The sequence below is a fragment of the Pseudopodoces humilis genome, chromosome 9 (assembly GCF_049639895.1).
Source record: "Pseudopodoces humilis isolate 2021_Gansu_Grassland_sample_001 chromosome 9, ASM4963989v1, whole genome shotgun sequence".
Classification (NCBI taxonomy): domain Eukaryota; kingdom Metazoa; phylum Chordata; class Aves; order Passeriformes; family Paridae; genus Pseudopodoces; species Pseudopodoces humilis.
In genome coordinates, this window is record NC_142208.1 from 31,308,587 (window position 1) to 31,336,413 (window position 27,827).

Sequence of the window (27,827 nt, forward strand, 5' to 3'; positions counted from 1 at the left end):
CAAATCTCTCTTTCTGCCAGGTCTGTGAAATTCATACAATTGCAGAAAACTACTGTGCCCTCATTTACTGGAAGGAAAATTCTGAGCAAATATCCAGTGCTCCCGACCTGTGAGTACTCACAGATGAAAAAAAATGTACCTTTTATACCTATAAAATTATGTACTTGTTCTACAATATTTGTTAGATCTTTCCATCACTATATTTAAAGTTCCATCATTATATTTTCACAGTTTAAAGTCAGATGAGATCATGCTTCTTTTATCTCTCCATCTATGTACATTTAAATTTGAACCTTGTAAACCCAGATCTTAGTGCCCTTCTCAAAAAGTCACTAATTAAAATTTCCAATTGTTGTGTCATGAAACTGCACTAATGGGTGGAAACATTCTGATATTTCAGAGTCCACTGATGACTCAGTGGTGTGCCATGAGCAGCTTGTCAAACTGCAGTTAAAAACTGCAGCTTTTCATTAAAAATAAATATCTATACCCTCACATCATAACAAATATACCATGTGATGTTTTCTTCCTGATATACCCAGATTCTTCCTTCAAAAGCAAGGAAATCATAAACCCAAACAAGTTTTCTGTGCCAGCATCTAAAGGACCTGGTGATGAAAGCATTCATGGGAATTTTCAGCCCAAATCCAAGGATTGAAAGCAGCTTTAAAACAAATCAAAAATTATTCCCTTATTCAAAAGTGGCCTTCTCCACTCCACTGCTAAAACCTTTGTTTGCAACTCTAAATCTAAAGAACTCCTTTTTTCCCTGCCTCTAGCTTGAATTAGAGGCAGAGCCTTTCAACTGCTCTCTACAGTTGCAGAAAATTACAAATGAGGGCAAGTCATAGTTCCTTCAGAAGTAATGAGAAATTGAGGTTATTTTGGGATTATATTGATGGGAGAATGCTTTGATATTTTTGTACCACTGTAAATCTAAACTTGTCTCCATTCCAGTGCTTGAGCATGAAGAGGATGACTCCTATTAACTATGTTAACAGCAGCATTGAAACATCAGCTGGCAATTTATCCCTTTTCTCCACCAACACCTGAACTGCAGTCCAGTAAATACAATTTGATTATGAAACAGCAAGAAAATGGGGCTGGGGGAAGGTATTGACTCTTTGAAGGAAGAAACAAAGCAAAGGAGAATGAGGAAGAAGGGGAAAATCAGAAGAAACATGAAAAAAGAGATTTAAAAAATTGACAGAGGGTGAAGACTAAGCATAAATTAACTTTTTATTTGGCTCCAAGGATGCATTAATTCAATTTATTCCACCTGAGTGTAGGAAACTTGGATGGAATGCCAGTTCCCAAAAAAACATGTCCACATTTAATGATTGTCAGGAATAATGGAGATCCACAGTTTTGGAACCACCTAAAAAAAGGAAAGTTATTTTTTTATTTTTTCTCTAAAGTTAACCTTCCATTTTGGTATTTACAAATAATGGATAGTTCATGTCCACTATTTAGAAAATACTCAGTATTTTTTACTAGCAGGAAATAAGAATGAGGATATGAATTCTAAGAGTCAAAAATTACAAGACTGGAAAACAAAATTAGAAGACTGAGGATCCAAAAAAAAAAATTATTTTAAAAAATTTAATACTTACAAAGTAATCAGATGTGTATGTGTTAATGTATTTCTTATTTTGCCTTTTTTGTCATATCCAACACAAATCTAGCAAAACTGATTACCCACCACATTTAAAAATTATCATTAACTACACTGGGGACCAAAGAAGGATGAATTATTCAAGCAAAAATGTATAAATAGACACTTGAAGATATTGGGTTTTCTCACATCTTTCTCTAAAAGAAGCAATTCTCTTTTATTTGTACTATTCTTTTAAATAAAAAAAAATCAGTAGGAAATGGAAAAAAAGTATACCTCTGAATAATCAGGGAAGTCAACCAAATAGAAATTAAAAAAAGAACTTTATTCCCTAATTTTCAGTGTGCTTAACTAAATGCCTTCCTGAAGATTTTAAAGCATTTTAGCTCATGTATATCTTTGTAATTTCAGTGCCAACCCAGTTAAAGAGACTTGAACTCAACTCTGGTAAGAACCTACTGCTTCCTTGTAGCCCACTGCCACTGAGGTTGAGTTAAATATTCCCTCTGGAACAAATTAGGGCACAGAACATGTTAAACCTTCCACTAAAAGGAAATTCCAACAGAAAGTCTGTTTTATTTGGGGGCTGAAAGTCTGTTTTATTATTTGGTTCTTCCTTAAACCCCAACAATAATTAGCTAATCATGATTGCCCTTGTGACCCCACATTGATAAATGCACAGAACTAGTTTTGGTCAGTAAGGAATTCTATAGGAATTGTACAATTTCATTTAGTTTGAGTTGATATCCTTTTCAAAACCATGTCATTTGTGGCTGAACCCACAACAGGATCCTTTTGTGGGTACTTGCCCAGCAGAAAAGCATCATTTTGCCAAAAGTAGTTTTGCAGTTCAATATTTACACACAGCAGTGTTGGTGCAGCATGATGTTAAACAGCTTCCTTCTACCCCCAAACAGCATAAAAGCTCATTATTTAAAGCCAGTTGATTAAAATCTGTCTGCAGTTTTAAAAAGTAAAATATGCATGAGCTGATTTTGCTCGAGTTTGTTCAATTATCTCTATTTATAAATCAATGCATAAAGTTGCATAATGTGTTTAAAAAGTCAAATAAATATTTAATATTTGCCTTTGGCTTTCTGAGGGGAAGTTGCCCAGTAACAGAAATTCCTTATTTCTGCTTCTGAGAGGAGACAAAGTTGCCTCATAAAATGAAACCTAAATATTGGTGACATAACCAGTGACCAGCATCCAGGCTGATGGCACCAAGCTCAGGGGAATTAATCTAAATCAGCTGCCTGAGATTGGATTTCATCATTATCAACAGCTGTTATCATTTCCCACTTAGATATGGTCAGCAATCTCTGGCTCACCTAGAGAAATGCATTTGGATTTGCCACCTCAGGGAGCTGCTGGTGTCCAAAATTGTAAGATTATGACAGGAATGCTGCACACTCCCCCTGCTAGGCAACATTAATGATAAAACTGGCTTGGAGCACTGACTGCTTGGTGGTGTAAGCTGGGATTCAATCACCCTCTAATTAATTAGTAGTCTTTACTTTGAGGAGCTGCAGCAAAATATGCAAAATTAGCAGTGACACACATACACACACACAGACTCAATCAGCTCCTTAGCCTACTCAAGTTGCAGAGCTGCTGATTTTTTAAATATAGATAATATAGAAGGCAAAGAAAATGAGGCTGTCACAGTGCAAAAATAAGCACCAAGCCTATCTTTCAGCAAGTAATGAAAATGTGAATGCATTTTCCAAGGCATCCAGAAGTTAATACTCCTCAATGCTTTCTCTGCCCTTCATCTTCTTGAGCACTGGTAAAATATATCCTCTATTGTATACTGAAAATGATACAAATTAAACCAAGTATCTTCATTTGACAGTAACCCACATCATGCTAGATGGGCCAGACAGAAATTACTTTGGTATTTAAATAAGCACATAAATTATGACTTAGTAAGAGCCAAGAATGAATTCCAGGGTTCAAGTTGGGAAACAAGGTTTTTCTATCCCAGTTCCAAACAGCAGGCAGGGTTCATGCCTAATTTTAATTTGCCTTCAGTGGCATTCATGGAAATTTGTTCTCAATCAGGATGTTTCAGCTCTCCTCTGACCTGTGCTATGGGTCTGACAAAACATCGTCAATGTATCCCAATTAACCACAGAACTAAGGGTGCTTCCACTTCTGCAGTTATTGACCAGGCACTTCAGCCTGCTATTGATGTGAGGAAAAAAAGAAAATGCTCCTTTTGCCACAATGCACCCAATTTCACAGCATCACAGAACTTAGAGAGGAATTAGGTCCCGGGTGTTGTTTCCTGGGTTAGAAAATCGCTTTTGCAGTTGCTCAGAGCTACAACTTAGAAACTGGTCTCATTCTCATCGAGCAGAAAATCCTGTTTTTCTCCTCCTACAAATCACTGACATGATGAGTGGCTGAGGAAGCCCCCAGAACATCAGCAAGACGTGATTCCTGCTGGGAAAGCCCTGGCACATTGCTCTCAGAGCCCTCAGGTAGCACTGCAGTGAGCACAGCCCCAGAATTCAGTGTTCTTGCAGGGCTGGGGATGCACATCCTGCGCAGTCACAGTGTGAGATTCCTGGGGCAGAGCAACAAATGGCATGCTTGAAGGGGAATGCAGCCTGAAACTGTATTAATACACTGTCTCCCCCTACTTTACCCTTCCTGGGGCTATTTCCAGTAAATTTGGGTTAGAACGAATTCCTGCTGTGAGCAGCTTCAAAATTCTGGTTTGTTTATTGCACAGAATCCAGGAGAAATGGCGAGTGGTTTCCAAGAATCCAAGGGAAACATGAACAAACAGTCCTTTATTGTTACCAGCACTAAACCAAGAGGCCATGTTCAAACTCTGGACTGTTTGTTTTGCAGTTCACTCCTGTCCAAAACAATTGGCCATTTTATTTTGTTTTTCCCCACTCATGTAGAGCTTGTCCTTCCCTTTACCTCTTCTGTTTAATTATCCTGCATCATTATGCTCCCTTTCAAGTCAAGAACACTTTGAAATGGCTGCAGCAATGGTTGGCAAGTTTCTACTACATTTAGAAGACAAAAAAATAAAAAAAAATAGAAAAAAGAAAAAGAGAAAATAAGTAATTACACAACTATTTCATTGAAGTCAATAAGGCCAATCTTGGCATGAAGCGTTACTCAAGATTAAAGACAGCAGATGTCTGCTTTAGGTCACAGCCTCCTGTTAAACACTGCACAAGAGCACTAAATATTGTAAAGGTTAAAGACTTGGATTTATCACAAGTTTATTATGGGAGCATGAATACTTTTACAACCGTAACCCCATAACAATGTATATTGAGTACTAACAGCACCAGTGCTGCAAATGTCAATTGGCTCATAAATAATTTATCTCAGTTTCATGTATACATGAATTTAATTGTTTAGACTAATCAAATTTCCCCAAGATGCTGATTATTAGAAGCAGTGGTGTGCTGGCTGAAAAGATGTCAATTCTTGGTCTAGAAGAGTTGTAAAGGACACATTTTGAAACAAGTCAGGGCTCAGCAGAGAAATTCTGCGGGCAGCAGATAGTGGAGAGCCCAGGGCTGGCTGTTCTGCAGGGATGGGATGCCAGGGATGTCTGGGATGCCAGGAATGGCCAGGTGAGTCTGCCCCGGGATGGCAGCAGCACCTCCAGTGCATTGTAGTTCTGCTCCACCAGATGGCCCCAAGCACATACATTCACCCCCAAAAAACTCCCAGATGAAATATTTGACACAATTCCATGAAACTCACTGATGCATTAATGTTTAGAACTGTTTAATTAGGCACAATCAGGAGCCAATTGCAGGCACAAGCACAGTAACTAAACAGAAACATTAAGGATTTGCTGTTATAAATGGTTTAAATATGATATCCAGGGCAATTAAGATGTGCATGGCTGCATCATACTGATTGAGGTTTTAAATTCCTTTGGAGTTTTATTGCCTGAAGTTTCTGTTGTCCATCAGAGAACCAATAGGGAAGAGACCAGCAGCAATGTGTGTGGAATAGCAGCCAAATTAATAGTGGGAAATTCCCATTTCCATATGCATCTGTGTGGAAATGTACAGAATAAATAAAATCATCTCAGTTTTGACTCTGTTTTCTTTTAACAAAACCCTCCGTGACTCTGGGGTTCCTTTAGAGCTGAATCTACAGCCAAGGGCTCTGCACTGCATCTGGGTGTGCAGCACAGGGAATGTGCATGCAGGAAAGAAAGGGAAAAAAGGGCTTTTCCCCATTGTGACCTAAATACTCAGAGAGCAAAAGAAGTGGTAAAAGGTAAAAAGAAAAAAAATATATTGATAGAAATAAAGACAATGTAAGAAACAGCTAAAATAGCCCTTCATTTATAACTTTGAAAGAATAAGTAGGTTGTTTAGTGGACTGTAATTTTTAAAGAATAATAAGCTACTCTGGTGTCATGGCAGGCTGGATTTTAGTGTTTCTTTGGCCAGAAGTTCTTGCTTAAGCATCTGATTGTCTATGGACTCAGGCAATGAAAAACTGGAAGTGTTGTTCATCCAGACATGTTTGTATTTGATCTCAGTAGATCTGAACCCACCCCAGTTTTATGTCCTGTGAAAAATCTGAGTGCAAATCACTCCAAAATGAAAGTTGTCTGCCAAGCTGCTCCTGATTTTGTGTCAGAACTATGAAATGTACAGAAACTTTACTCAACATCCTTTGAATCCTTCTTAAAACATACAAAATTATTCTACTTTTATGTGATGTGTTGAGACTCTTGCTTGGTTTCAGAGTTTCAGGTGCTACTACCACCTGTTTTTTGGTCATGTCCCTTCTGCTGCAAGCTTGCTATTTTCCACAGCCTTTTGGCAGGATGAAGTTTACCTGCTTTGATAGAAAAATCCAGTTTGTTTTAAGCTCTCCTTACCATGAGCTGCAAGATTTTGCCCCAAGGCGGGTAAGAAGCATGCACCCATCCTGGCAAAAGGCTGTAATCTCCAGAAAAGCCAGGTCAGCTGTGCTGCTCTTTCTGGCTGTGAACATCTCTTCGAGGACTGAAAGTTGGCTGCAGGTGGCTCAAAGAGAAATCTTTGTGAGAAAAGTACTGAGAACCCGAGTTCGCCACCTAACAGGATCGATAGCTGCCTCCATCGGGGTGGGATCAGTTCTCTCCCCTCTCCAGTCACTCTCAAAAACAGAAATAGCATTGAGGGCACCTGCTGTGCCTGATGTAGGGATGGGATGAATAAAAACCTGGGATGTTCCCAGGGTCACTGTGGTTTATCTCAGAATGTGCTGTGGTGCAGTGGCTGTGCTGTACCTGCTGCTGGGTTGTAGCTTAATTCCACAATGCAGCCTAAAATCTTTTTCTTGCTATTTACCACTACAGCTCATATTAGAAATCAAAGCAAGTTTTTGTTCAGCAGCCAGCTGCAAGCTGGGTCTAGTTTTAAAAAAAAAACAGTCTGAAGTATTTATGCTTCATAAATCACCCTCAGCTGATACATGTTGGAGAGCCAGAACACTGCAAGCAGATCCTTGCAGGACAAATCTTGTTTCATTTGTAACTAGAACTCCTTGTTTCATGACTGGCCTGATTCACATAACATATGAAGCTATTTCTGCCTGTTAATAAAACAAAGTTTATTCCTGTGCACACCTATCAAGAGTGGAGGTACACATTCAGTCATTGGGAGCACAAACCAGAGGAAGTACAAGTATTTGACAGCAGGAGACCAACTGAGTGCCCTCAGAGGCAGGTGACATCCACCAGGGTTACCACCACCACCAGTTTAATATGGAGGTTTCACAATTTAGCTTTGCTTCCTGAGAGCAAACCACATTTTTTAAAATCCAGACTAGAAGTAGTTGACTGAGGTTTGTCTGAAAATTAACGAAATAAGATGTGCAATGGAGAAAGATCTCTTTCAAATAACATTTTTAGTGCTCTCTCCAATGCCAGTCACACACCCCAGTTCTCTGGGTTTCAGTCATACTCCTTGCAACAAATCTAGCACTGGTGTACTTCTCTGTAGATGAGTTTGGTACAGAATCTTACGTCTCTGTTCTTCCAAAAACACCGTCAATAAAAGTTTTACTACTTAGTAGTTAATTCAGATTTCAAGGCTTCCCTTTAATGCACAGTGCATATATTAGGCAGATAGGTTTAACAAAGCCTCTATGGCATTAATTCTCCAGCAATAATCATCTACTAAAGTGGATTGGATTCCAGCTGCAGTCCTGATGGCTGTTTTGCAGCTATGTGCAGCATTAATAGCTATGAACACTTTCCTGAAGGACATACCCCTTCAAACGAAAGCAGATAATTAAATACATTTAAATGTGAATTAGTTTGCTGCATTCCATGACTTAAGGTTGAAACTCCCTTACACTAAAGATGTTCGGGAGTCTCTCCATGCTTAGCAAGTTAAAGCAGGAGGAAGTTAAATGAACTCTGTGCAAAAGTAGAGTAAGACATTACAAGGATTTGGGCAGCTCAGAGAATGACATTGAGAGGAATGGTGGATGGATTGGAGGAATCACAGGAGTAAACCAAGTCATTGGTTGTTTTGCTGCCTTTCTCCCATCCCAGCAATTTGGGGTCCCATATAACCACAACCTCTGCATGTTTAGCTAAACTCATCTCTGGGAATGAACAGGCACTGAATTAATGACATCTTTAGGCTATAATATCACATATTATGCAGAATCTGGCCAAGGGATACCGGGGTAACACACTGGGTTATCTGCATTAACAAGGGGTTAAAATGGATGTGTGAACAGGTGAAAAGCCTGTTACATAAATACATCCAGCAGAACGTGTTCAAACGCTGTTAATCCTTTATGCAAAGATGAAGCGAATGGGCCAAGCCCAGCGGCAGCACGGGCTGTCTGGTGCGTGATTCCCTCCGCACACCGTGCCGGAGGTTCAATGCTTTGTGAACACCTGATGTTATTTATTGTGTGTGCGGAGGTGATGCTCTCTCCCGCCGGCCCCATCTATAATTTTTATTTTTCTCCATCTTTTCGAAGCGCGGGGCTTCATTACGAGCCAGAGAACCGGAGCGCCAGCCCACGGTCGGAGCCGCAACCCAGCGTGCGGCGGGGGTGCCCTGGGATGTCAGCCCCTCGCACCGATGGGTTCACGGCCCTCCAGAGAAGGATGGGGAGCGCTGCTTGGGACAGACAAAGCTCTCTCATGGCGCCCCTTCCCCGCGTTAGGCGGGGACAGCATCCGGACAGCATCCGGACAGCATCCCGCTGCCGGCGGTGGCTCAGGGCGGCCCCGAGGGGCGGGCGGGACGGGCCCGGCTGCGGCTCCGGCTCCGCTCGGCAGCGCGGCGGGGGCGGGCGGGGAGGCGGGGAAGGGAAATCCCCAGGATCCCCGGCCCCCTCCCCCCGAGCGGGGACACCGCGTTAGTCACCGGGACCCTCCCCCCGAGCGGGGACACCGCGTTAGTCACCGGGACCCTCCCCCGGCGCTCGGCTCCGCCGCTCCAGCGCCGCGCCCGCCCAGCGCGGCAGCCGCGGCGGCCGAGGGATGGCGGGGCCGGGGCTGCGCCCGGCCGGGCTCTGCCCGCAGGGGCTCCGGAGCTCCGGACCGGCCGGCCTGAGGCTGCCCCGCTGCCCCCGGGCATGAGAGGCGGCGCCGCGGGGCTGCGGGAGAGCCGGGACCCACCATGCGGGAGCTGGCGATCGAGATCGGCATACGGGTGCTGCTCTTCGGGGTCTTCGTGTGAGTAGCGCCGGGCAGCGGCGGCCGGCGGCACCGCGACAACTTTGCTCCGGTGCTGCTCTGACAACCTCCATCCCCGCTCTCCAACGCTCTCCATCCCGCACTCCCCGGGATGGAGGTAGCTCGCACCGGGATGGAGGTGCGGGGATAGAGGTGCGGGGATGGAGGAGCGGGGCTCGCCCGGTGGGCTCTGGCGGTCAGGGGACCCAGCCGGGGCATCCCCTCGGGATGCCCGAGCGAGCGGCAGCACCGCCGGTCCCCACTCTGGGATGCTCGGGGGTGGAATATTTTCCCGAGGTGAGTCTTTGAGCGAACTCTCCCAGCCCCGGCGTTTTGCCGAAGAGCTGAGCGGAATTTTTCTTGGAGAAGCTGCTGTTTGTGAGAGAAGTGTGCAAAAAGCGGGCAGCCAAAACAACGCAGCCTCAGAGGTGTGCTGGTGGTTTCGTTGGGCTGGTTGTAGCTTGTGGGGTAAAGTCTCACCTGGCGGAGCTGTGAATGAGCCTCAACAGCTGGTTCTGGCAGCTCCCGGGGCCGGGGAGCTGCAGCGCCGGTGCTGGAGCGGAGCAGGGACCGCGGGCTGAGTGTGGGGTGGAACGTGGGGGATTTGGGAAGCTCCTCCGCACGCTCTCGGGCAGGGAGGAAAGTCATGAAAATCTGTTTGTTGAAAGATGTGCAGCTGTCGCCGCAGGACCGTTCTTTCTCTCAGCCTTTTTTTTAGGAGAAAGCAGGTATACATTATTTTGCTTCATTATTTCAGCCCTTTCTTTTATGCAGCTTGTGTTCTGCACGCATTTGAACAATGAAAAAGTTCCACTCATATATAAGTTTGCATTTCCATTGCTTAATGTTTAAAGATGAGTGTTCTCAGTCCTTGTGATCTCTCAGGAATATCACAGAACCAGGATGGGATTTTGCTGTTGGCTGGTTTGTTTTCCTGGGGATGGATGCTGTTGGTCACAGGGCAGGCAGTATAGGACATCTGTTAAGCTATTGACTTAGACCTGGTGAAACTGAATGCTTTGATGGGTTCTTTCTGAACCTCTCATGGTTAATTAATAACTTGTCCAATTTACTGGTGTTTGCTTTTTTTCCCTCAGTGCTCATTTCTCTTGAATATTGATGCTAATCTTTTGATTTGCAACAAAACCCTGTGAGGTGCCTTTGATATCTGTCAGTTCAGTTGCATCTTACTTTGAAGGTAGACCCATTCCTGTCAACAGAACTCCTTCCTGGAATATGTGGAGTTAGAGGCTGAGCAAGACCTCAGGAGCTGATGCTACATCAGAACCTTTCTCCTCTTTATGATTGTGTGCATAATTCATCACCTCTACCACCCCTGCAGGAGATCTCCTCATGTAGCTTGTTACTATGATATGTAAATCATGAGCCATCATAATTAGTCATTTCTTGGTTGTGCTTCTCTTCTGTCTTTGTTTCCTCTCTAAAAGATTCCATTATTTTCACCACTCTTTATGAATTCCAAAATGCTCTGGAGAGGGGTAGCTAACAGAAAAGCTCTTGCTAGAGTCACCATAATGGCAAATGCCTGTGGAAGAGATTCTCATACTTTCACGCAGCTCAAGTCCTGCCTCATTGGGATTCTGGGGAATAATTCTGATATTTCAATAGGTCATTCAGAACATTCATTGACATCTGAAAGTACTCAGCATGGTAAGTGTTCCAAATTCAGGTCAGTGTTTAGTTCCATGAAGAGCTGCCCTTTATTTGCTGGTAATGGTTGCAGGAATACAACCTCTAGGTTGACCAAAAGAAGAGCTTTTCTCTTCAGATAATATTAGCACAGAAGTAATCTGTTGCTATTGCGATAATATTCAATAGTTCTCTCAGTTTTCTAAAGTGGCAATTACTCACATTTTGAAACTTTTGTGTAGCAGAGGTTTAAACACTCTGCTTCCCGTGGTTTTATAGACAGCCAGTGCAAAGACTTTTACAGAACATCGAGTTCAGTGGAGCTCTTTTCAGGAGTGAATTTGGAAGCCCTGGGACTGGAATCCAGGCAGCAGCAACTTGAGCTCTATTGCAGAAGAGATTTCTAGGAATGAAGAGGCTGTACAGGTTCCACCTGCCTTGTAAAGGAATGCCATTAACAGAAATGAGCTGAGGCTGGGTCTGGGCTCAGCTCTGTGGTGAGTGCCAGCAAATGAGGAGCTGGGCAGAAGAGAGGGAGCTCTTTCTGAAAAGGTCTTGATGGCTTTGTGTCATTACCAATCCTTATAGCGACAGAAGCCTGACCTTGAAGGTAATGGTTTCACAGCTATTTGAGAGTTCTGAACCATCTGTGCCTCCCAGATGTCTTTGAGCTTCCACCTAACAGTTCATATCACTCACAGCAATAGACTGACATATTTTGTACCAGAGAATGCAAAAGAAAAAGGTGCATATTCCACGCTGGAGCTTTGCTTGGTAATAAATGTCATTTCATAAAAAATGGAGGTGTGAAAACTTCTGTTGATGATTGCTGAAATTGAATGTATTGCCAATTTGAATGTATTTTAGCTCAAGAACAGCCATGTTTTCTATGTTTAAGACTGGCATTTTTTTTTCCCTCCAGTTGCCAGAATTATCAACGTCAGTCATTCCATCAAAGGCAGAAACCTATACTTGTTATATAAGATCTCTTCTATCCTGCAGATGGGCACCCTTAGAAGCAATGCACATTTTTGGTAGTTGGGTATTGATTTGGTTGAATTCAGCAGCCATTTAGGGAGGATAATGATAACAACTGACTCAGTTCTAGGTGTTGTGCTCATGGCAGTTGCTGAGAGCTCACTTAGCAATTAAAGACCAGATTAGGTATTGAAATTTAGCAACTCAGGCTTCTCTGCCTTCACAGAGATCTGTGCTAAAGGGCATTTTAGCCCTCAGGATTTAGTAGTATTGAAGGAAGGATTAGTTAGAACAGATTTATCAGAAAGGCTGTGTCTGCCTGAAATTGAGAAGCAGGAGTTAAAAAAAAAAAGGCAACAAACCCAAACTCCAAACAACAAAGAGTCAAAACCCAAAAACAAGTGGTTGCAGTAAAAAATACACCTAAATACACACTTTACTGCAAAATTAAATAGGTATTCTTTGAGTACCTCCAGCAAAATAGCTCTCAAACTTCAAGTTACCAACTGCAAGCATAATGATATTTCTCTTCTGCTCCACAGTTTCTCCCGGTTTCTTAACTATCAAATTAATTTTTAGTTTTCAAGGTATGTATCCTTGCCCCTTTTGATTGGGCTGAACTGATCTGATGGAGCACGGGTGGTTGGTTAATTCCAAGGTGGAGAAAATTCTCACACTCTAATTTGTCCATGACATTATGAAGTTTCAAATATTTTCCAATCAAATCTCGTCTTTGATCAATTCCCACTTCATATGTTTGTTTAGGTTTCTACTTACTAAGAAATATTTGTGAGTACAGAACTGAGTTTTATTTTTTAAGTGAGGTTTGTCATGTAAGCTCTCAGAAGTAGAAATGGCTTTTTAATAGAACAGCCATGAGGATGTACTTTGTTTACAGGAAAAATCCAATGCTAATTTGAAGAATGATTGAATTAGGGTCTTGCAGCCCTGTTTTTCTTCATTTTTATATTTATTTCTATGACTTGGAGCATTTTAAAATGCCTGATTAATGCTAAAACATGTTAAAAATGACCAGAATTTCATCTTCTTGCGTGCAGTGGCATTTGTCACTTATGGGTTGCTTGAAGAAAGCCAATTGCTTTGACTGACTTGGTTTTATTCAGATAAGCCAGTTCTAAAAAGATTTGTGAGCAAGTCTGATAGTTTTACACAGGAGTGATGCCCTTAAAACAAAGTTTTTCATCTGTCCTAAAATGAATTTACTGAGTGGTAGCTCAGGATGAACCTGAGGGGTGTCTTTATTTCTCGGTGTTCTGCTTTAGGTGTCTTCTATGAGGAAAACTTTTTGCAGCTGTTTCAGAAGGCCACACTTTTGGCAGGGAGAGAGGATTTGCGTGTGTTGTTGTATATTTATCCCAAGGACTTGTCAACAGCACATCACTGATGTTGAGAGAGCTAATTGATTAAAAAGGCAAAGTCTTTCAAGGATTGTTTCATCAAACCTCGAGCTCTTCAGTGCATGTGATGTGATTAAAATATAAATGTCGTTTGGAGTAATTGGATATCTTCCCCACAGCACAGTCTCATTAGCAGCCTCCCTTGGGAATCAATGTTTATCTGCAGGCTAATATACAGATATATATTGCACACGTGTGAGTTTAGAGCACTGACTAATGCTGACATCCTTTGTGCGTGTGCCATGTTCAGTTTCTGGTGTAAGTAAATAAAAGCTGTTTCTGGGCGTGTTGTGTTTCTTACAAGTTTACAATATTAATATTTTAATCGAGTTATGAATATGCATGGAGTAATTTGGTGTGCAAAGCTCTTTCAAGTAGCTTTCTTTGTCGGGATGTTGTCTTCTGGATAACCTGCATATGTTGCCTTTATAAATGATACTGTGTATTGTCTTGTAAACACAGAAAATCAATTACCAGAGGAAATTCTACAGGGCTGCACTTTGCATTGCTCTTCTCCCAGATTGTGTTTGCCTTTTCTCTCTCATATGGATGGGATTTCTGGAGGATAGACTGAACTGAAAATTGTGACTGTAGGTAGCAAAAGCAAGATGTTATTGAGAAGAAATCACCAGACTGAGACACCAAGATTTATTTTCTCATTCTGACTCAAATGCTGTGAATTTACACAAATAGGTTGGACCAAGAATTCAAAGCACCTTTAAAGCCTTGGCTCTCTAGTTGAATGCTTCAAAGTAGATATTTGGCCACTTCTTAGTGATTCTGTGTGTTCTCGATTTGGATAGCCCATACTTCTGACTTTGTTTGGAACCTGACTTTTGGCTTCTGATCCTCACAGTCCTGGGTTTCATTTCTGTGTAGCCTAATTTCTCATCAGGAAAACAAGGACAATGCTGCTTTTTCTCACCCTAATCCTTCAGTTAATTGATAAATTCTTTGTCGTCAGGTAGCCAGACACATTGAACATTCTTGGAGCTTTCTCAGTGTTAGTTTCACAAAGTGTAATGACAATAGGAAATGAGAACACCAGCATGTTTGCTAACCTGCTTAAAAATAGGTGCATCATTGTAAACCCTAATTTACATGTTATTAAAGTGAGGGAAAAAATTGTTTTGCAGGTTGAAGTCTAATTCAGTGAGTAGGGTTAATGAAGAGTTAAGGGAAAGACCTGCTGTAGAAAAGAGCTTTTCTGGTGCCCAGGATCTGAGAGCACCTATCAAAGGTTGCACACTGAGCAGCAGACTTGTTCCAGTGCTCAGCAGAGTGGGTCACACCTTTGAAGTGATGGGAGAACTAGAATGGCATGGAGCTCCTCCAACTCCCTGATACACCACAAAGCAACCTGAATTTTAACATTGCTCGGCACTGTGTCCTTGACAGGTTACTGTGACAACAAAAGGCCCTAAATACCAATTATTCCTGGTGTCATATGGCCACAGAACAAAATGACTGTGTGCCTGTCCTCATGTGTATGAATTACCACAGAGCTCACAGGGAAACTTGATGCTGTGGGGTTTTATGGCCAGGTTTTGGTGGCTGTGATGATCTCAGTCTGCATTCCCCATCCCCCTGTACCACTGCAGGGGAGGAGGGAGGAAAAAAAAAATCAACATTAAGCCTGGGGAGAAGGGTGGGAAAGCTGTTTTAAGGCTTAGATTTTATTTTCTCATCTTCCTACTGTGATTAGACTAGTTTCCCTCAGTCAAATCAGTTTTGCCTGTGACAGTAACAGCTGAGAGATCTCTGCCTGCTCTTACCTCGACCCAGGTGCCTCTCACTGTATCTTCTCTCCCCCATCCAGCTGAGGAGGGGAGTGATGAAGCAGCATCCACTCAGGGTCATCCTGCTGTTCAGCTGCTTGGTGTCTCAGGTAGCTGAAACTTCTGATTCCATTGCTTTTGTATTTTATTTATTGGAATAGGTTAGGATTTTACTGACTTTGATAACAATTATTCAGGGGAAATTGTGCCTACCTGTCTTTTTGTGCAGACTCTGGTCTGTGCCAAAGGCAAACTGATTTTACAGACTGTTGTATCAATACTTGTAAGTTGTGGAACTGAGTTACTTCATTTGTCTTCCCTGAGTCTGGGGGAAAGAGGGAGTGAAAGGACGGGAAGAGGGAAGGGGATTTAATAGCAGGAATTCTAATTGTCCTGCTAATAAGATAGGATTTACAGTTGATCTCCATGGCTAAACCCACAGCTGAATACATGCTAAAAGAGGATGTTATTGTAAATGCCAAAGCATCTGCACCAGATTTTTTGAGGAGTAAATGGTGACTTTGTGTCTCTTGTTGAATCTTGTTGTTGAATCCCATTTACTCACAGGCTTTGGCACTTTGTGTTTATTTGCTTCTAGCCTGATTGAGGATGTTTTATAGTGAGAATGGTACTGATAGGGTTCCTGGGGGGAAAATTTTTCTTTAATAAATCAATTCTTACACTTTGATCTAAGCACAGTCAAGGTAGGGCACAACTGTGATTCTTATGGGAAAGAATTTAATAAAAATTATAGTCTTACTGCTGAGAATGTACTCATGTCTGGAACAGTAAATCAAGATCTTTATGGTCTCCCAATCTGTCAGTGACTTTGAAAAGCCAGTACTTGGAAACAGCTGGCAGAATTATTGATGCTAAAAATGAATTAAGAATAATATTTAGTGTGTCTTGTAATTTTTTGGTGTGGTGTGGGCTGTGCTGGTACTGAACAGGGGATGCCTGAGTGTTGCAAGGATTAGTGGATCAGGACAGAAAGCTAAAGGCAGCACTCATGACCCTAATTAAAGTGTTGGTTGTGATCCACTAATGAACAGAAGGGCTTGCATGGTCAAGGAAAGCTTCACTTGTTTCTGGGCCAGAACAGCTCCTGTATAGGAGATGCAATTGCATTGTCTGCATGGAAGAGACAAAGTTGTCATCCGTTCCAGCACTTGAACTAAGATTTTCATGACTATATGGACTTTAAAGTACCTTCCATTCACATTTTCCCCTTGCCTTTAAATGTTAAATTTGTCATCATTGGACCACAAATCATTGATATGGAAAAAAAACCCAAACCTGTAATTGATTGATATGATTCTGTAGAAAACTAGATTGGGATTTTTTAAATTCATTTTAAATCAGACTGCTATAGTCACTGTGTATTGTATTTGTTTGTTTCTCTGCATTACAAAACACTTCTAGTTTTGCTATCTGAATGGCTAAATATTTTCCTTGTTAAAATACCACTGAATTTGAATTACAATTGCATAGGAATGCAATAAGTGGAAATTGTTTTACTGTAGGGTAGGTAACAGGATAACAACTGGTGTTTTCATAATAAGTATTTGATTGAGATTAATTATTCAGGTGAATTCCAGAGAGTTGGGGAGGAGGACTGAGGAAGATTGTAAGAGAGGTATAGAAAACTTTTTGTGTTTTTTTTTCTGTAAAAGGTAGAAAGAATTCAGTTGTTTAATCTGAAGATCTGAGGAGACATGGCAGTGATCTTCACAGGTAAGCAGCTCCATAAAGGTGTATGAAGACAGCAAGCTGCTCTTCACATCCTCTGGGAATCAGGCAGAAAGATTTTTAAATCTGTAGCAAAGGAAACTCAGGTTAAGTGTGGGGAAATATATTCTGCTGTTCAGGACTTTGAGCACTGGGATAGACTGCCCCAGGATAGGCAGAGTCTCCATGTATGGAAGTTTTACAATGGAAGTTACACTGAAGTGTTTTAGGAGTATTTTACATCAAGTTTTGCTTTGCTGTGAGGAGACAGACTGGCTGGTCCTGTAAGCTGGCACTGAGTGCACTGAGGTTTGTATTGCCTGAGAGTGCCCCAGTGTGGGGGTAAAAGTTTAAAGTGAAATTTCTTTTGAGAGGTTTTTGACTCATCTTGATGTGTGGGAAAGGAAACAGAGATACCAATTCGGAATTGCTTGGAGGATACTTCAGCAAGCCCTGAACAGAAGCTGATGGTCCCCTCTGCAGGGCAATGCCCTGCCAAAGTTTGTGTGCTAAATATTCTGCTAAAAACAGACTGTGGGAAAATGAAATCCTAGATCAGGTGCAGTGTTTCACTCTGCAATCTGACATTTTAGCCTTTATTGGGTGAGAAGTTTTACTACTTCTTTAGCATGTGTAGTGGGGGTGGAAATGCTCAGAAATGTTCCAGCTCTGAAGGGTTTGTGGCTCCCTGCCAAGCCTTGAGGAGCCTTGCAAAGGGAGAACAACAGAGGAGAATGTCCCCTGATGCAAAGTTCTATTTCCATTAGCTGCCAGCTCTCACTGATGGGAGAACACAGCATTTCAGAGAGACCATTAATAATTTTGTTCATCTCTGTCCAAGGTGCTTTCCAGGAGTGTAACTGTTGCTATTGGACCTCAGTGAGTGCTGCAAAATGCAAAAAGTGATGTTCCTATTCCCCATTACTAGATCTTTATTATATTATATTATATTATATTATATTATATTATATTATATTATATTATATTATATTATATTATATTTATTTTATCATATCATATCATATCATATCATATTTATTTTCTATATATACTTATTTATATATTCATATATAATATATCACATATAATAATATATAATTATAATTATATATACTATATACTATATAATATAGTATATATTATATAATATATAAAATTAATATGTAATAATATATAATATATAATATTTTTTTAATCATTACTAATACTCTGGAACATGTAGTTCTCACACAAGTGGTTTTGGACTGAGTGATTTTAATATAGTTGGATTTTATTTGGAATATCATTAGGAGGAGGAATGAGGAAGGATCAGAGATAATTGAGAGGGGGAGCTTTTGTCACAGAGAGAAACTGAGCAAGGTTGTGAGTTTACCCCAGCTTTCATTTCGGGTCCAAACATAATCAATAATAGTGTGTGACATGCAGATATGAAAAAAATAAAAATTAATAATAATAATTAAAAAAATAGAAAAAACTTTACCAGACTCAGCTCCATCAATTTGCTGTGAAGCTGTGTAGTTGTGCAGGGAACTGTGGAGAGCTTGACTGAAAACAGTTTGAGATGTAATCAAAATAAGCATTAAAAACATCAAGAGGAAAATTTTGACTGTCTGCAGTGTGTTTGGGTTCATTATTCAGACATGTGCTTAGTTAATTTAAGCCTGTAATATGAATTCTGTTTTTTCACTTTAGGATAATGTACAGCTGCCAGCTTTGACACTTCTAATGGCTGCAGAACTCATTATTTCATTTCACTCCACTTTCTCCTCCCCAAACACACATTAAAGTGTTTTTTGTGAGATATCTTATATCATAGGGTATATTTAATAAAAATAGAGGCTAGAGGCAACAACTAATAGCATAAATATATTTTTTTCATAAATAAAATGAGAGATAATGCAATGAAAGCAGGAGCCAATAGTTTTCACTTGGCTGATATTGGTTATTTCTGTAAAACTAACACTGTTGATTATTTCTGGATGGCCTGAAGAATTGCCCTTTGACACAGGGAGCAGCTCTGACCTCCTTGTGTTGTTTTCCCAGGGCAGCACTGCTCCCTGTGAGCAGGGATCACAAGGATTGAACAGCTCTTTCACCCCAGGAGCAGCAAAATGCCAAAGCAAAGCTGCTTTTGTTTCAGAATGGTTTGTTTTATACTCTGCTGACCAGAAAGCAAAGCTGCAAAGATCACTTTCAATATTGGGTCAAGGGAAGTTGTAAAAATTAAAAACAAGTCACAATATATGACTTTGACTCATTTGGCAGTAGTTTTTTGCCATTTTGGTTCAGTACAGTCACTCCTGTCTCCTGCCCTTCTGGTCAAAGCTGCAGTGCAGCTTTCTTCCTTTCACTTTGCTCATTTCCAAATATCCCACTTCTGTGAGGAAGATATGATGGTGAAAATGCTGTATTGAAGCTAATTAAATACTTTAAAACCTGGAAACCCATTTTATTTCCGTGGAATGGGAATTTTCCAGATTGACAGTGGCTCAGTGATATTTAGCTCTACTTGCCATCAAAGGCTCAGCCCCTAAAAAGGAGAATGGACTGGAAGTTTTTGGAATCTTTCAAGACTTCAAGCACAAGAACAGCTTCTTAGCTACATTAACCTCTTGTGCTGTTTATGCATGCTCAGATAATCCTTTCCCTTTCCTCTGTGTCACAGGAAGGAAATTTTTTACTTAGAGAGTGCTCCAGTGCCAGGGGCTGAGAAAACAGGGCCAATATAATTTAAGTGCAAAGAAAACTAACATTAGGTTCTGAAACTCCACTCCAGGCTGCTCTTTCTTTTTCAGCACTGTGAAAAGATTGCTGGTTTGCTCTTTCAAATTAGGTATTCTAAGTATCTATCTCATTTATATGTGATTTCATAAGCTGCAGGACTCCTGTTGTGAGTCTGTATTGTTTTTAGTTTGAGATCTGAGCTTTTAAGTGAGCCCAGGCTCCACAGCTGCTGCCTCCTTGCTGGGTGCAGTGTTGGCTGCGAGGAGGAGAGTACAGAGGGCAGTCATTCATCTTTGGAAGAAGTTATACCCTGATATAAATCTATAAAATCAGTGGGTATGCAAGGCAAATCTGGGAAACCTATCAGTAAGGCTGAAGGAAAATACTGGAAACTCTCCTTTTTTAGCACTTCAGGGAGATATGACAGCTGTGGTAATATGTGTGTATTTTAACAGCACATCAGAATTTATTTTCAATCTTTTCTTAATCAAAATGATTTCTTGTATATCTGAAGGGCTAATGGAGGCAAATGTGCTAATTAAATGTCACACTGCAATTGCTAGCTAATTTAAAGTATTCAGAAATATTTTCCATCAAGTCATACTGATTCATCTGAAGCCAAAGCTACCCTCCAGAACCAGTCCTCTACTTGCCAGTGACATTAAATAAAAACCCCTAAAACACTGCCTGTGCCCTTTGTCTTTATCAGTCCCAGTAAAGCTCTGTATGGGGATTTCAAATTGTTAATCAGAACTAGTAGGTGTATACACTTAATGGCATTGTATGGGAAATAAAAAGCTTTTAGCTGTTAAAAGGGGATAATTTGTTGATGCTGGTGTTTCTGTGTGAGTGTACAGTACTTAATTTGTTTCAATGCAGTTAAAAATTATATTTACAGTAACATGTTTCCATAAAACTCTGTAAAGAACCAATAAAACTTTAGGTCTATTCTGATGGGAACACTTCTTTTGCATTCAGTACCTATTGCAGAATAAATTTGGGTATATATTTAAAATTAACTCCTTTTGATCTCTATGGAGAAGTTAAAGCTATTGCTGGGTGTTTATCAGCAGTGCATGCTTGGTTTGTGTAGGTAAACTGCAAAATTAAGAGTTACTTTGATACTGATACTGCAATGTTTGCTCTACCTTGCTTTGTAAAACCATGGCAGGAAACATCAAACCTCTTGGCACTTGTTAAGTGTTGTGCCTTAACATGGAATGTTTCTTTTTCTATCCAAGTAGAGTTTATATTATTGAAGTTGTATTTTGAATTCATGCCAGCTTCTTCCTTGCTCATCACACATAATTGAGTCTTGGCCATATATATTGTAACCTTGATGAGGAGCTGTGGATTTCCCAAATTCCTTTAGATATGAAGTGGCTCAGATCTCTTTGCTTGTGCTAACCTGTGAGCTGACACAAAGCTATCTCATCATGCTGACACACACAGACAGCAGCATTTCAGAGCCTGAATTGCTCCAGCTCCATGGAGAGCAGAATCATGGTGATAAACCACAGGCATTGCTTCTTATCTCCCCTCATCACTATCCCTTCTCCTTCAGTTTTGTTCATTTTACATGCCAGACACAGAACGTTTCAAGATTTTCATATTTTGTCTGTTTTTGCAGGAATTTGTAAAATAACCTCCAAGAAGTTATGGTATTTTTTTTCCATAATATTATCTGCAAGCAGTAAACAAACCTGTTTTCTCTTGGCTTGGGGATAAGTTATTCTCTCCAGGTACATCAGATAAGATGGCATGAATGCTTTCCCCACTATTAGTGTGTTTCAGAAAGGGTAAATTGAAGTCTTGAATTCAAATGTGAGCCGAGGTGATGTGAGCAGTGTTCAATGCACCCAGCTGATGCAAACTCTGGGTTCTTTTAGCCTGGATCACTTGTGGGAAGCCCCTGAAGCAAGTCCTGACTTATGAATTGTGCACATACTCTGTAATTAGGCCAACTTTCACCAACTTCAGCACCACTGACACCGCTCACAGCCTTGCAGAGCAACTGATTGCACAATTGCACATGGCAGGTACATTGGACAAGCTTTTACTCCGAGCTTTGAGACCTAGTTTGGGGAATACTAGAGGAAATATCCATGCAAAAATGTGCAAAATGCAGTTCCAGCAGCCCAACCACAGTTAACCTGTGTTTTTGGGAGAGATAACAGTGTTTGCTCACACAGAGTTCTGCAAGCAAGGAATAGTGGTCAGAGCCAATTTTTTTCTCAATAAGCCCCCAGAGGTGATTTATAAGAGAAGTTCATGAAGATTTGCTATCTTTTTGTTGTTTTCCCCAATGGGGACACACAGACAGAGCCATTTGAGGATAAAATCTGCTTATCAACAGACAAAGCTTAGAGAAGAGGAGGGTCATTCATTAGGTGTCTGGAAAGTCTGGCTGTCACAATCACAAGTTCCTGTTCATTTTCTCCTGGTGCTTTGCAATCCCATGTGTACTGCTCTGTCCTCTCAGTTATTTGGGACAAGATTTGTCTGTGAGAGAAAAAGTAAAAGGCAACAAATCCCAATTTTTCCCCTCTCTTGCCTTTAGCTGATGCTCAGGGCCAGGCAGAAATTTAACCCTTGCTGTGTGATTCATGCAGCTGAGGGCCAGGCAGTGGTGGAAACAATAAGGTGAGGTGCCAAACTATATATCCTATATATATATCCTATATATATATATCCTGCTGCTGCTCATGGGAAATGAAAACCCCAGTGGAAGCTCCAGTCAGAACTTGTGTGAGGATATTTATGCTGCATTTGATTCCTTCACTATCAGTGAACGGTTTCATAGAAACATAACCCCAAGTTATTAGTCCATATCACCATAAAACCACTTTTAGTGTGCTGTTACCTGGCTCTGGCTGTGATGTGGTGCTGGCACAAAATGATCCTGGAGGGCTGCAGGCTGTGAGATGGAAATGGAGTTAATGTGCCTCGAAGACCTCGGGAAAGAGCAGCGTTTTTACTCCATGTGGAGCTGTTAGCAGAGCGTGTGCACGGCCAAAGCAACCCCAGGGACTGGGGCACCTGTTGCTCACTGATGTTTTTAATGGAATTTGGGCCCCTCTTTCCCTTGGGCTGCTTTGAAAGACACAGTTAAAGGCTCTCGAAGTTAATGGAAATCCTTTTATGCCTTAAAGACGTGTCATCAGGCTGAAGAGTTTGAGATCTTGCTAAGCTGTTAAAAATGTTGGGTGAATATGGAAAAACGAAGAAAAAAGACCAAAAAGCCAAGATTTAATTTTTCTGTACTAAAACAAAGGAAGCTTTTTTGCCCACCTGCTGCCAGGGGACACTTCCATGGCTGAGGTTGTACTTTGGGCCATAACACAAAAGGATCAAAACCAGTTTTCTTTGTCCAAGGACTGCATTAATTTCTCATAACATCTAGTTCTTTAAACAAGCTTGTGCTGACTTATGAGTAGTGATAGGCTGTACTTTGGTTGGGACAAAGGAACATAAATCACCAAGTGTCAGGCAGCTTAGAAACCAGTATGTCCTCATGATTGTTTAATAGAGTACAAAGGGAATTGCCTTCAAGCTAGTGAAATCTCATATCCACTCACCCATTGGTGATGCTTCAAAAAAGAAGAGAATTGTTCTCTTATGAGTCTTGGCATAAAAATTTAATTAGCAGTTGAGCTCTTTGGGAAGATTAAAAAAAAAGTTATTTCTTTTTTTACAGTCCCTTTCCTTTAACTGTTTACTTTCTATTTCTGTATTGCTCACAGAGACATCTGCTGCCTTCTGCAGCTATTTTTTTCTTCCTTCAAAAGTGAGTTTGAAATGATTTTGGCCAGTTTCAGAAAACTTTTTCGTTTGTTTGTTTTTTGGGTTTTTTTGCATAATCTTGCACTAAATTTCAACACAGTTTTGGGAACATATTCAGAACACAAGTCAAAGAAAGGAATGAAAACCTATTCAGATTTAATATATAGTGGATACAAAACTGCTGCTGTTGCATAAAATAATAATAATAATTACAGTCATTAATGCATTTGTTGAAATTACTCATTCTTTATATGAGTACAGATGAGTATATATTAGTAAAAAAATCAGTCCTCATCTGAAATCAGATATTATTTATGTTATTTATTACGTTTTCATCTCTTTAGCATGTGTTATTTTTCTCTTAAAGGCATTAAATTTTGTAACAGTATGTATCTGCAGTGTCCTAGTGTTTCCTGAGAGAACTGAACTTGATTTTTTTTAATTCCTCAGATTTAAACAACAATAATTTTGCCTTTGTTATGTCACGAGGGGCAGGAAACAAAAGATCAAGAAGAGCCCCAGACCTTTAACTCTGTTGGCATTTGTTCATAATGTCAAATGTCTTAACATCAAATTAATTACATTTCTGATCAAATGTGACAAATTTTCCAAAAGTGCACTGGTGAATGGGTGTGTCCTGATCACCTTGCAGCACAGATGTTTGTGTGTGATTTGCTCTCTGCAGTGACCAGAAATGCTTCAAATAATATACTTTAGGACTCTCAGTTGAAATTTGGAACAAAGCCTTGCGTTTGTCTAGTAGTCTACCTTTATTTTTCTAGCTTGTAAACTATAAAATTAATTTTCCATATGAGCAATTGTCTTTTAAACTTAAAAAAAGCTTTGCTTTCATTTTGAAAACACTGAAACAAATTGTTTTGACACTTCTGAAATTCACCTTCTTGGTGAATTCTTCTGAACTCAGGCTCAGACTCTGGGTTTGGAGAAGCTGAGTATAACAATAAATATTTCCCTTGCAAAACCAAACTCCTTAAGCTCCCAGAATAATCTGTTGTCCATGTGGGCCAGCATAGGAAACACAAATACTCTTACAAGTGACAAGCTGTGCTTGACCTTCTTTGCTCCTTAAACTTGGTTGTTTTCCTTTAGGAAAGGAGAGGAAGAGGAGCTGAGTGGGGCTCTTTGGAATGGTGGGTAGAGAGAGTCTCTGTGCCAGGTAAAGGGGTCAGAGGATGTTTGGGTTGGAAGAGACCTTTAGGATCCCCTGGTTCAGCCCCCTGCCATGGGCACAGGGGTTAGGAATTGCTCCTGCTTGGGAATTGCTGACCCAGCTTGGTTTGAGGGCTTGTCCTCCCTGGGGAGACTTACATCTGTGAGTGTGCTTTAATTTTACTCTGCTCTGCAAATTACTTTGGGTTTTTTCTCTTTGCAAAGCCATTTGATGTGCCTGATGTAAAACCTGGGTTTGGAGACGTGTAAAGCCCTTGGCTTTGGAAAATTTACAGTATAAAAAGCTTTGGGTAGTTACACCCCTTTGAGTTTTGGCTCTATGGGCTTATCAGGTGAGAGCAATCTGCAGAAAACTGGTCCCTGTGTCTTCCCTCAACCCCCAATCCTCGAGTCCTGATCATCCAGACCTGAAATTAGCAGTGGAAAGCAAAGGCCAAACTTCCCAGGTTGTCTGAAATTAATTCAAAGCCAAGAAAAGTTAAAGAGCACTGAAGGACTCTGTGGGAAAAGGAGCACGGTTTAAATGAAGTGAGACAATTTAAGTCATGAAAAGCTTCTGAAACTTCCTGCTGTGGCCAAAGATCACAATTCCTGCTTTTTCTTTCTGTGCATGACAAAAGATACCCACACAAATTACTTTCTACAGAACATTGGGACCTCAACATTTTATTTTTATGTTCTTAATTGCAAAATAACTTAATTACAGAATGATGAAGTTTTTTAGTGTGGTTTTTGGGTGGTTTTTTTGTTTTGTTTTGTTTTCTGTTTTTGTTTTGTTTTATAAGAGGTTTAATAGACATAATAATGAAATTAAAACTGTTTTGGTAGAATGAGACATTTTTGGTAGACTTAGATTCTTATGCTTGACAGCCCATCCTGTTTTTGGAGTAAGTCTCTTCTGGAGATATTCTCTAAAGTTATCTTTTTTCTATCAGTAGAAGAAATTTTCTGGGCTGCTTCTTTTGCTTTGTGATCCTGCAAATGCAACTGTCATGCTTCAAAGTCTGAATCTTGGCATTTGAAAGGCATTTTATATTTTACTTTTGTTACGTAATTTCTTCAGAGTAAAAGACTGGATTACATGATTATAAACTGATAGTAAATGACTACATGATTTATTTAATCTCACAGTGTTATTTGCACACTTTTCCCACAAAAAAAAATTTTTCTCCACAGTGGTGTTCATAGAACTTTTATAAAGTTGTAGAAAAACGTCAAAGGTGCAGACTTTTAAAACCCATTTTCTGAAGGGTGTATTTATAAAGTTCATATTACTAAAATGCAATGAGGTAGGATGGCAATGTAGCAATTTATTAACAAGGATAATTCATGCATACTATGACAGAGAGTTTGGGGAAGTGAGCAAAACTCTTCTGGGGGTTTTTGGTCATCACTTCAAATTGTGAAAAATTTGTATTTTTTGTATTTTTTTTTTCAGTTTTACAGAATTTTTGGATCCATTCCAGCGAGTGATCCAGCCAGAGGAGATCTGGCTGTACAAAAATCCTTTGGTGCAATCAGACAACATCCCTACACGGCTGATGTTTGTGAGTACTAAAGCCTGGGGGTTATTTGATGGCTGTAAACTGAGGAAATTTTCATTTGCTAAGCAGTAGGAAACATTTCACAAGTAGAGGATGTTCCTTTAATCCTAAAGGCAATTCTTTTCCAAACCAATGTTTTCCAAAATGCAGCAAATTATGGGATGTCTTTAAAAAGCAGCGTTATCAGATGACTGAATTTATGAATGTTGATTTTTCAGTTTAGGATTGAAAGTGGTGTTAGCTGAGAGGGATGTGAGAGAAATGAGTAGAGAAGCTTTTTCAATCAGCTGCTTGGATGACCTGACAAAACCTTGCCATGCTCTTATAAGGTTAAGTGCTTAAATTTTGCAATCCAATTTGTTTTAGGCGTGTTAGGCACTGAGATACTGGACTCTGAATAACCTCTTTTTTTTCCCCTAAAAGCAAATCCTTTGTTTTAGCTTCTGCCAACACTAAATATAATAAATATAAACATAAATATAAATATAAATATAAATATAAATATAAATATAAATATAAATATACATATAAATATAAATAATAAATATAAATATAAAATATATAGAGAGCTGCCCTGCTGTCACTGCTCTCCTGGCTCTTCCCTGCTCAGCACATGCAGATGGGATGGCTGAATTCAGTTATCAAACTTCATAATTCTGATAAACTTCCCTAGCAATGATTAACAACCATAATGATCTCTACATATCATGTACTATTTATATATCTATTATATATTATGTTATATATAAGAGTGCAGTAAGACAGACCACCTCAGAAATGCTGAAATTGTGGGTGTAGTTCAGGCTGTAAAAGTATTAGTTCAGTCTTTCCAACAGCTGCCTCAAAGTTATCTTTCCCTGAGTCTTCAGTGAGGCCAGGGTTTTACTTTTTAAACTTGAGTTCAGATTAAATGCAAATCAGCTATATCATTTCTATTCAGCTTTTTTATATAAATGCTTAATCCTTCAGTTATAAAAAAAAAATTAATTAAGGAACAGCTTAAAGGTACCTCCTGCATTTGAGGTGACCATATATCCCAGCCTTCTAAGACAGAGGCTGCAGGCCTGATTTTTAAATTTGCCTTCATAAACAAGAAATATTTTATTTATATTGCATTAAGAAGCAGCTCTATTTTGGGCTTTTTCATCCTGGATGGATGAGAATATATGTTTTTTCCTGAAACGGATGACAGCTGTGTAAAAAACCCAAGAACCAAAAATCAAACAACAAAAAACCAAAATAACCCCCAAGCCAAACATTAAATTGTTGTGCTGGGGAAGACTGAATTTAATTGTGTGAGTTTTCCTTATGCTTAGCAATACTTTGCTACATGGTTTCTCTGATCTAAGTGTGGAGTTCAAGAACCAAGAGTGAATCATTGTACAGGGTTTTGCTGCAGTGGTGAAACTATTTTTGAAACCAGTTGGGATAATCATTAGTCCATCCTCCTGCTCCCTGAGCAGTAGGCACTGGGAAGCACAATTCTGGGATATAATTATAATATATTCCCCTGTTCCCATAGCCCCAGATTTTGGCAAAGTCTGTGGTGGGTGGAACTTTGAGGCAGCTCTGTGTAACATTTCTATGGCCTGTGTTCTCTTTCTGGCTCAGATTTTAAACAGTGAACAACTCCTTAAATTAAAAAAAAATAGGTAATTTCTATACTCTTTTTTTTTTATTTTTTAAATTTAAAAGAAGTAAAATCTGACTCTAGCATTGATTTCATTA

General features: G+C 40.0%; 1 protein-coding gene across 4 annotated transcripts in view; it reads left to right on the forward strand.

Annotated features, from left to right (window-relative positions):
* Positions 1 to 9,108: 9,108 nt before the first annotated feature.
* The window catches only part of PLPP4 (phospholipid phosphatase 4), a 47,949-nt gene continuing 29,230 nt past the window's right edge, over positions 9,109 to 27,827 (forward strand). For 2 of the 4 annotated variants that reach the window (XM_005520803.2, XM_088059581.1), the window contains exons 1-2: positions 9,109 to 9,305; positions 25,994 to 26,102. In XM_005520803.2, coding sequence (XP_005520860.1) covers positions 9,250 to 9,305; positions 25,994 to 26,102 — 165 coding nt within the window. In that variant the 5' untranslated portion in view covers positions 9,109 to 9,249. Of the gene's footprint in view, positions 9,306 to 9,345; positions 9,424 to 9,938; positions 10,034 to 25,993; positions 26,103 to 27,827 lie in introns of those variants that run through there. The other 2 variants (XM_088059583.1, XM_088059582.1) reach the window with 2 other exon arrangements.